Source organism: Mesoplodon bidens, assembly GCF_964165515.1.
Source record: "Mesoplodon bidens genome assembly, chromosome: 4".
Lineage (NCBI taxonomy): Eukaryota > Metazoa > Chordata > Mammalia > Artiodactyla > Ziphiidae > Mesoplodon > Mesoplodon bidens.
In genome coordinates, this window is record NC_138160.1 from 104168403 (window position 1) to 104179580 (window position 11178).

The 11178-nt window shown below is 39.8% G+C and overlaps 1 protein-coding gene across 2 annotated transcripts in view; it reads right to left on the bottom strand.

The window, feature by feature from the left end:
• Positions 1-1311, bottom strand: part of CEP120 (centrosomal protein 120) — a 79238-nt gene extending 77927 nt beyond the window's left edge. Inside the window, exon 1 of one of the 2 annotated variants that reach the window (XM_081233274.1) lies at positions 965-1311. In XM_081233274.1, the coding sequence (XP_081089400.1) occupies positions 965-1013 (49 nt within the window). In that variant the 5' untranslated portion in view covers positions 1014-1311. The remainder of the gene's footprint in view (positions 1-964) is intronic. The other variant, XM_081233273.1, reaches the window with a different exon arrangement.
• Positions 1312-11178: the final 9867 nt, after the last annotated feature.

Sequence of the window (11178 nt, forward strand, 5' to 3'; positions counted from 1 at the left end):
GCAGGGGTCTCCAGCCATTCCTCTCACCACTCAAGATGACCTCTTCGCGTCATGTTATTCAAAACCTATCCTCAATTTACCTATCAACTCCACTTTCCTGCAACCTGCTCTCCAACCACACTGAATTCAAGCAATCAAAGAACATGCCTTGTTTTTCTATACCTTAAACACGCCACTGGCTCTTCCCTTTGCCTGGAATGCCCTTCCTTCCTTTTTCTTCGCCTGACAAATTTCTAATCATCCTGTAGGAGCCAAATAAAAGTCACTTCCTCTGGGAAACCTTTCCCAGCTTCCCCAGACAGAGGTGGTCATTCTCTCTTCCACATCATGATGAATTATTTGAATTGTTTATTGTTCTCCATGCTACTCCCTTAGCTTTTAGAACCAGGACTATTTTACTCTTCCATTCCCAGCACAGTGCCTGACACTCAGTGAGTCTCCAAATAAACAAATGTCACTCATTCAACAAACCAAACTTCGAGGCATGTGTAATAGACCCTCTCGACAACTGTAGTCCTCTACGTCCCCCGTCAAGAGCTGTAAAGGGAACAGCCATCGCAACACTTCTGAAAATGCAGGAAACGTGTATTTGAGTCAAAGTAAAGTTCTCACCAATGGTACTAACAGGAGACTGCTGAACAGAAAGTGCTTTCCAGGCACACCTTCGGCTCATAATATACGTCATCGACGTGCTGCCTCTGATGGAAATCGTTTTTCCAACATTCTCTGGGTCCACGGCCAGTCACGCTAAATATCACCTATCCCTAAGAGCTCTCATACTCCCTTGGGGGATTTTTAAATCAACTGGCCAACAGACCTCACTGTGTACAACTCTGAAGAACTCTCTGGGGACGGCACAAGCAAAGATGACAGGGTTTTTCAGGTTAACAAAGCCTCGGTCCCATACTACTCTGTTAAAATTCAGGAAGCAGCAGTCGCAAACGCCAAGCCCCGGGCCACTCACCTTCTAGGATGGACACGACGATGAGCAGTTGGTCGGACTTGGAGACCATGGTCGCGGTCGGCGGCCCGCAGGCGGAGTCTGCTGCGAGGAAGAGGAGCCCGGGTGAGTGGCTGGCAGCCCGCGACCCCCGGCTGGACTCACGCCGAGGCTCCCGCCACCCGCCTGCGCCCCGGGACACCCGGACCCCGCTCTGCGGTCCGCCTGCAGCGCGCCCGGCTCCCCGGCCCCGGGCCGCCAGTCCACCCGCAACCCGGCCCCGACTCAAAAGCCGCTCTGCCACCCGGCCCGGCCTGTTTCCAGGGAGACGCGAGTCCGCCGCCTGAGGACTTTTTGCCGCCTGCGTAGCAGCTTTTTAAACGCCCGGGTAGCCGCCGCGGCTACCGCCGCTCCCCGCTTCCACCTAGCAACCAGGCCCGGAGGCCCACAGCCCGGGCGAGGCTGGAGGACAAAGGGTCATAGAAACCAGGGCAGTCGAGGATAGAACGCCCCTCAGCCCGCTTCGCCTCCTACCGTTTTACGCAAAGCTCCAGAGCCCTGAGGAGAAGACTAGCCATTACCTCACAGCGCCCCCTGCTAGCCGGACGGAGGAAAGCGGGCAATTTGGTGGAAACCAACTGCGCAGGCGCACAACTACAGTAAACGCTTCCGGAAGTTCCCCAGAAACGAAAGTGGATTTGTTCTCTGCTTTACGCCCTAGATACAGCCTGGGAAATATATCAATAGAGATTACAATAAACAAAAAACAAAAAACAAACTAGCTCTGTTCAGGCCCCCATTGTCAACACTGCTTAAAAGTTAAGTCACAGAAAAATAATGATTTAAGTCTGAACTCTAAAATCAACTAAAATTGTCCTCGCGCGGCTGCTCAAGTTTCCATGCTTTGTAAACAAGTAGCGTCAATACGGTAATTGCTGTAAACTGTTGGCGGTGACGTAAGCTCTCTGAGAATTTCCTGTCCAGTAAAAATTACCCTAAAACAAAAACATTGTCACGTGGGCCGGGGAATTAAAAGGTATAAGTTCTTCTACCCCCTGACGACAAAGTAATGAGCAAAGTCCAGAATAAAGAAGGCATCTAAAAGCTGCAAACCGACATTTTCCCCTTTCTACCCCTTCTTCCCCACAAACTTCAACCTTTATTTTAGGAAACATTAGAAATCTTTCGGAGGGCACCTAGTTTGAAACTGGATCTTGGGCGGGATAGGTGGGAGGTAGGAGGAAGAGAGAACAATCTCCACTCCTTCACCCCCCTCAACCCCAACCTCCGCTTTGTGCCCCGAAAAAAAGGAGGATGTGGAGACCACACTACTTCTAAGACCCTTTCAGGCCCCTTCAGAGCCCTCCTTGATATAAAGCATTATGCAAAATAAAATCAAAGTAGTGATCTACTTTGGGTTCATCACTGAACAATACATTCCCTTGAAGAAAATGTCAAACAGACTCCAAAGTAGGTAGAATAATATAATGAACCAGCAGGTGCTCAGAACGCAGCTTCAGAAATTGTCAACTAAAGACCAATCATCATCTGTTGCAGAGGAGCAGGGATTTGAAGGAAATCCCTAAGGTCATATCAATTCATCTCTTTCAATATGTACCTCTAAAAGATATTTTTAAATATCTTAAAATATTAGATACTTAACCACAATTGCATTATTACACCTTAAAAGTTAACAATAATTCCTTAATACAATTAAATATACACTGTTCAAATTTCCCTGATTGTCTCATAATTTTTTTCAGTTGGTTTGCTCAAATCAGGACCCAGACAAGTTCCAAAACACAATGTATTTGGTTGATCTATCTCTTGCCACTTTTAATCTGTAGGTACTTGCCTCCACTTTTGTTTTTTCCTTGAAACTCTTCATTGAGGAAACTGGCTGCGTAATTTTATAGAGTTTACCACTGTCAAAATTTTGTTGATGCAATACCAATGTCGTTATTTAACATATCCTCTGTTGAGCAGTCTAATAAATATGCCCACATTGACAATACTCAAAGAATATTAGCAAACAGATGAACAACAACAAGCAAAATACAAGGTTATCAGTGGTGTAAAACACTACTTAGCCTTAAACTCTAAAAAAGGGAGGTCAAAGCATGAGACTAAGGGTCTCCAGTGGAAAGAGATCAGAGTTTGGGATCTTCTTCTGCCAATTTACATGCTGGGTTACCTTAAGCAAGTCACTTTATCTGTTTTAGCCTCACTTTCAGCTATACAGTGGTAGCATAGATGATGCCTTAGTTCAGGACTTAAATGTAGTAAATGCCATTTAATTGTTACTTTTTTATATGAACAATCTCAGACCTTAAATAGTAGCTGTAAAAGAACTAGGAACTGCCATCAATATACCTCATTGTTTTGCTTTAGGATATCCACCAGGGCTGAAAACCTGGATTGTAAACCATCGCTGAATGCCAGAGAATAATCTCAGGTGAGAAAAAAATTTGACAAATCATCGACTTAAACTAAGAAACTTTTTCACATGGTAAAATTTTCACATGGTTCTCATTCTCTGGATTTTCCCCCCAAACAACACTATTACTTCTAAAATCACCTCATCACAGCTAATGAAAAGTCATCAACTTAGTTGGCATGGTTTTTTTGTTTTTACAACTACAAAACTAATGACATGAAATTTCTCATTTATCCCACCTAGAAATGGAATTATAATTCTATCAGCCTCTAGAGCCTCCTTATCTGTTATTCTACAATCTAATTTCCTCTCATATGTGATATTTAGCAGTAATAACTTCAGTTCTTGCATAAATCATCGTATTTTAGCTTAAATTCATGAGAGAAAATTTTGTTATAAGTTTATAAAGTATCAATACTCTTTCAAAATACATAAGCGCTAATAAGATATAAAATTTGTGTCTATTACATAATGTGAGATTCATTACACTGTAAACATGCAAATTCAAACTAACAAGTTTGATTAAATCCTTGATTCTGAAATCATGTTTGTCAACCTAAAAGCTTATCATATTAGGTAGCTTTCTATTTCTAGGGATTTCCCAGAACCAAACAAAGCATTTTGACTCATTTCAAGCTTTTCTTTTTCTGTAGCTATTTTACATTCCAGCAAACCACTTTCCTAGTAGTATGTCTCTATATTTCTTATCAACACTTCTGTGGCCACCACAGGAGGGATCATGAGCTGTGTTCCCCTTCCTCAGCCGCTTGCCTCTTCTTGTCCCCTCCCCACATACTCACACGTTCACACTTAGTAAAATTTAAGGCAAGCTCCAAGGACTGATAAAACTAACATATCTATTGAATAACTGCTATTTGTAAAAGCATGGTGCCACCCTGACCTTCAAGACGTGCTTAGAAAATAGCCTCCTTCTAGAAGAGGGAGCAGGAATAGACCTAGTAACTAGTACTCACTTAGTGTCAAGGTGACTTCCAATCTAGGGTCTGATCTCATTCAACTTGGTCATTAATTTCTGTGCCTTTAATCCCTTAAAGAAGGACCACTAATATCTATGGTAGTGGACACAATGGAGCCCCATAATAAAGAGTCATACATACCTGCATTCCAAGTTTCTCAACCTATCAGCCTTGTGCCTTAGCCAAAATTACTTTGCTCTGAACCTCAGTTTTCCCATCAGTAAAACAGGGTTAATAGTCCTCACCTCACATGGTTTTTGTGAAGATTAAATGGCATTGCCTCTTTTAAGGGCCTAGGATGTGATGAAATCTCTGAATATGGTAGCTATTTTTATTGTGAATGTGGAGGGATAATTTACTCTGCTATTATTGTGTGATTTGTTCCTTTTCTGGTTCTTCAGAAATAACCAGATCCTCTATATCCCCCCCACGTATGCCTATATTTATGTTCTAGGGGTAATATCCCCCCATATAGCCCCTCTCCTTGCCTTTTGTGAAAGACCACAGCGGAACCTTCCAAAGTCAGATACTCCTCATGTCAGGCAGGTGCTGTTAACTAGTGCAGTGGGCTGGGCTTGGCCTGAACAGAAGCAGGGACAGCCCTTCTCTGCCCCAGCTGGGTATTGTCATGCAGTAAAAGTCAGGTTTTCCAAATTTCCATCAGAAGCTAGCATTATAGATATTTACGTGAACCGATTCAATTTTTAAATGCTGGTGGTAACTAATTTCAGTTTAAAGAAAAAGAAAAAAAAAAAAAACCAACCCACTGCAGGAGCCAAACCAAAACTTCTGCCAGCCACAGGTTAGTTACCAACACCACACCTCATCCCCCACTCCCAACCTAAATTCATGCAGGTGGTTCTAATAGCCGTCCCTGACCGGCAGCGAAAAGAGAGTGGTAAGGAAAGGAGAAGAGGTTGCCTTCGGCTGGGAAGGAGAGGAGTGAAGGGGAACGTGGTGGGGACCCACATTCCACTTCTTGGCAACCCCTCAGGAGGGGACAGAAATGGGGAGGGAAGTGAGGAGTTAGGGCCCAATTTATCATCCTTGGCACAGGTTCTTATGCCCCTAATTTCACATAGAATCAGCAAATTCACTAGACTTCAAGGGCTTGGATGAGAGACAGCTGAGCAGTGACCAGCAAGGGCAAAAATTTTCAAGGCCTCCTCAATATTTACTCAGTGTAAGAACCTTAGCACCTTTGCACAACATTTTGCGCATGGATGAGGGGAGCTCCAATGATGACTGAAATGGAATTTCTGCTGTTGAAAGGAGCTTCGGATTGAAGTTAAGAGTCTAAAGAAAAGCAACATTTCTGGCACTCTCTCCTATGTGGAGTAAGCTTCATGGGGTTACTTTAGGCTGAGATGAGCTTTGAGCCACTCTGTCATGGTATGTTGTCACAGTGGCTCTCTCTGAGGCAAGGTGTAGAGTAGAAGGTGGGAGAATGCCCCCTACTCGAGACAGAAGAGAGCTGGAGACACTCCTGGAACTGTGGAAAGGGCTGCAGGCCAATAGAAAATGCTGCTCAGTTTTGCTTTGCAAAGACTATGCCAGCAGTACAGTGCCCACATAGTAGGGGCAGCAGACTTTCAGGGGTCCATTTTAAGGGTAGAGGATAGAACAGATGGTAGACACTGGGATGAAAGACCCACCACAGTAACACTGACATTGAGAAACATTATGTGACATTGTGGGACTTTGCTTCACCTATTATGTAATGTCTGATGTGTTTTTTTGGTTTGTTTTTGTTTGTTTTTCTCTAAAAAGCTCCCTTTTGAAAAACTGAAACCAATACTGGTGGAAGAGCTGGTGCCAGCCTACTCAGCTGTCTGGTGGAGAAATTCCCCAGGCTTCTGGGTGAGTGTTTGGCCCATAGAAGTCTGACCCCACTAAATGGTAACAGAGTCTTCTGTGCTAAAAGATATCCCTGGCACAAGAGTTCTATTTAATGCTGATGTTACAAGTACACCTGAAGCATATAACACTATTCCCTACCTCACTGTGTTAGAGTGAACCAACCACAACAAATTACATAAAAATAATTACAGCTCCCCCTCCTTAAATTAAGAGAAAGGCTCTAAACATATGGCCTAGATTCAGAGAAGACAGAAGCCTCCCTTAACTTCTCACCCACATCCCTAAGCCGTAGCACAAGCAGCTCCCCTAGTCAGCAGCTAGCAAGCTGCATCACACCATTTCATGAGTGGTACAACAAAACTGTTATCCCATGCGATTTTGCATAAATCACAATATTATACTTCCCGAATTTTTGCATGTGTTCCTGCTGCCAACATAATACTTTTTATTTGCGTAAATGTGTACTTTTCCAAGCAGGTTCTAGTGAGCATAACAAGAACTCACACATGTGTCCCAGGAGAAACTCAGCATTGAGCCGGGAGCCACTCAGAGGGCATCAGGGATGGATGGATCTTGAACCAAGAAAGAGCAACAGAGAAGGGAGGACCACACCTGTATCTGCTGAGTTAGGGATACTTGCAGTCTTTCTCCATCTTTGATCCCAATTCTTTGGAGAAAGAAAAGAGAGGAAGAAGAGATGAAAGGGAATAGAACAGTTGATCCCATTCCTTTCCCAATCTAAATTACTTAAATGGGAACTTCACTGAAACAGGGAGGGCGGGAGGAGATGAGATTTCAAACAGATGTGCGGTAAAATTTTCAATTGGAAATAAATTGGACTGAACTGATATTTTAATAGCTGAAAGTGATCAGAAAGCTGTGGGGCCTGACTAAGCTGTCATAAAGGGATGGGAGAAGGAAACTCAATGCTGCATAGTTGAAAGCAGTAACTGAGAAAAATGGAACCATTTCATATTTGTACCCTGACCTAAGTTCTGATTGTTGAACAAACCAGTCATTTGATGATGATAATGGTGATGATGATAATAATAATAATAATATTCTATTGACTCTTCTGATCTTTCCAGCAACATTATGGAGAATAAAGTAGGGTTTTTACCACTTTTCAACAGATAGGAAAATCTGAAGTTGGATAACTTGAACAATTTGATAACAATCAGAGGTCAGGTCCTCTGAGTGCTTCTGTTAAGCTACCCTAGTGATTCTCAAACTGGGGTACACATATGACCTGGAACATGGAACTGTGCCAGAACTCTGGAGTAGAAATTTCTATATCACATTGTGGGGCAACAATGTTAATCAGTGGTGAGAAATGAAAACATGTTTTGTATATTAAAACAAGCATGAAACTATATGGATACAATAAACATTTTGCATGATTTTTAAAGATAGAACATAACACTTCAAAGAAGTTTGTTTTGGACTACACGATCAGCCTTCCACCCACCCAGACTCTGTCCATATTAACCCTCCTCTCCAGTTAGTGGGTAACTTAGTGGACCCTTTGAAAAGCCCCTCACTTACATTCTTGAGCTAGATTCATCTTTAAAGCTGTTTGCAATAGTGAAAGGAGGAAACACAATGTCCAAGGGGAAGTAATATCCTACTTCCACATGACACTTCGTGGGGTTAGAGAAGATTAAAGTCGTCCTAATTATATGTTGAAATCGTTATCTCAATGCAGTGAATGAAGTTCTTAGGAAGGTTGACTTTGATATTCTAGTTACGCCAGATTTAAATTGTTGGACATTTTCAGCTGAGAGGTACTCTTAGGATAGTTGAGTGTGATATTAGTGCACTTTGTTAATTTTCACAATTGTGTATTGGTTTTTTATCATAAAAATAATTAATGTCCCAGATGAGAGCTGACTACAAAGTAAAAAGCAGTGATTTAAAAAAAATTTTTTTTGGCTAAAGACTGTAACATTAACGTTGAGTGGCTTATCCTAATGTTAACCAGAAATATACCATCTTCCAAATACCAGTAAATGTAAATTCCAGTAAGTTAGAAAACATGTCTATTTTGTTCATTGTCCTATTGCTAGTTCTGGAAGAGTGCTGAGTAAATTTGTAGTAGAGGCTCAACAGACTCTGAGTAAACAAGCCAAATTTACAACAATCATAGAATTATATCTGCATCAGTTATAGAGAGTAATAGAGATGTAATTCGTACATGTGCAGAGGACAGAGGTGAATACATAATTCGGTGCAGCTCAAGAAATGTAGCTGTGAAATTTTCTTGATCAGATTGTACCAACCATTCTCTGATATATTAATAACACTGCGTAATCCATTTAGTTTCAACAACTTTTTAACAATATGAAAAGAAATGATTTATTGGACTACAGGAGAGAAGAAAGACCTACAGTGGTGCTTTGGGAAAGGCTCAAAGGCTAAGATGACAATAAAGAGATCATTTTGCAAGAACGTCAGGGATGAGAGTGAGTGAGTTACCCTTGAAAAAGTGATTATTCTACACGTGTTAAGAGGGGAAAGAGGAAAATTTGAAGAAAAGGAAAAAAAGATATAATATTAAATTCTATGTTTCATTAGTGTTCTCAAGAAGCCTGACAAGGAAAGAGGATTACTCCATTAGGGAGTGAGAAGGATACTTAAAATAAGAAAAAAGAACTATTTCAAAATCTAGACTTCTGTAGAATTTAAATCGATAGTTATAGACACAACGAGATGTATTTTTCGAAATACATTTTTAAAAGTATGTGTTTATCAACCAGTTCTAATAATTCTTAGCTAAACAACATTTGCATTGTATCAAGATATGGAATATTATAGTTTTGGCCACCAACCAGCAGTGTTTATTAACAAACTGGTTTCTGTCATCTCTATCAAGGAATGTGTACATGCCAAAATGATGTCTATTCAGCAGGGAGAAGTTAAAAAGATATTTTACTACTTGTTTGCTATTATTTTCTTGTCAGGAATGTTAACACTGTTTTGATACAGCACATCCCAAATCCTTATTTAAATTAACAAGTCATTATATTAGTAGAACACATGCCAATGAAGTACAATCTATTAATTAAGTTCCATGAGACAGGATCTTGTTTGTTCTACTTTCTATCCCCAGGATCTAGAATAGCTCTTGGCACACAGTAGGCATTTAATAAATATTTGTTGAATGAATGGACAAGACTACAACGGATTTTAGCCAGTAGATGGACTCTAAACCTAACGTGACATGACCTATCCTCTATTATAAAGTAAATTTATCAAAATGTTAAACATTTTCTTGGAATATTCATTTCTTCCAAATAAAATACTATAATATTATTTTGTTATATTTAGCTAGTAGCTTACTTTTGTCAAACTTTTATACTTCAATTTTTTTAATGTAGCAATCAAAAGTTTTCAAGGACTTTCTCCTGTTTCTTACCTTGACCAAAATAGAACCATAAGATTCCCAGGAGTTTCTTCAAATTTCAAATACCCAAACTCACATTGCCGTCTATCTTGGAAAATTTACCTCTGAACTTAATCAGAGGAATTGAATAAATTTATCATATATCTATGTTCAGTCAAGTTAACTGGTGATTTTTTTTTAATTAAAGTAAGCTTCTAAGTTTTAGGAAAATGGAGCAGAGATTCCAGGGCTTGAATTTGTTTCCATTTAAAAAGTATTAAATGGTATAACAAATGCATTGCAAGGGACCCAATTATCTGCCCATCCAAATAGTTAACTTACCACTTCTCAGAGTAGAGCTTAGGGAGTGCTCATCTTACACAGGTGGCCAGGTTTCTTTTCTTCTTGTCCTTTCCCCTGAAGGGTTTCTGCCTAGATCAATTAGCTTTCTCCCTACCCAGCCTGGTTCTCATGAGTATGGGTGCCTAATGTTATCATTTTGATAAGAAAAGGTGGAAATTCATAGCAGTTCCTTGTATTCATTACCTTCACATCCATTTAAATCAAGCAATTTAATCTGATACCTGGTAATGAGGCAATTATTCCATACATTTTTTTCTCTCCCTCTCCACAAATCAACCATGGTTATATTCAAAGATAATAACATCCAGATACATTATTTACTTTGGTCAAAATTTCACTCATTGGGACATTTTGTTTACAAGTCCTCCCCCTAAAACAAAATCTCATTGGATTAAAATGTTACAGGTTTTTGGAAACAGAACCTACAAATCTGCTCATATTAGTTGTTTGTACCTTATCAGATACTGCTTTCCATTCTAAAATCTCATACATAAACCACCAAACACAAAAAAAGAAGAGAGTTAATTTAATACATTTCCCTTAATTTGAGAACTTTCTCTTTTGATGAAGCTCTATCTTTTTTTCTACTTTCTTATATCAGCAAAATAGAAATCAATTTAAATCTAGATGATCAGTATTTAGCTAGCTTGAATACTTTATTTCCTCTGTGGCCACATGCTATTATAATATGTAGGAATTATGAATCCAACAGATTAAGTATAAGTAAATAATGGAGGATGGATGTCAAAGAGCCTATGGATCTGTAGTCTGCAGAATAAATACTGCTGAGTTTAATGGAGAGAACGTAGAAACCTCAAAATAAGCATCTTTGAAGGGCAGAAGATTTTCTATCAAAATACAACACAAGTTTTCACAATTATTTTGGCACCTAAGTTATCTTCAAAAACATATATTTTCAATGCAGTTACATTTCGGCTAGAAAATAATCATGTGGATTACCTTGCATCTGTTTTTTATCACCTCCCCCTCTCCTGATACCCTTAAAGCTACTGATTTCCTAGACATCCGAGCTATGGAACAAAACATGAAATCTCACCAAAGAAGGAAAAAGTTAAGTTCATTTCTAAAGGTCACTTGCTTCTATTTTTTATGTTATTTTTAAATATTTCAATAAAGTTAAAGGAATGAATGAATTATCTGAAAAGGGACCACTTTTTAAAAACATAAGGATTATTTTTGTAATACTATAAATAGTTAT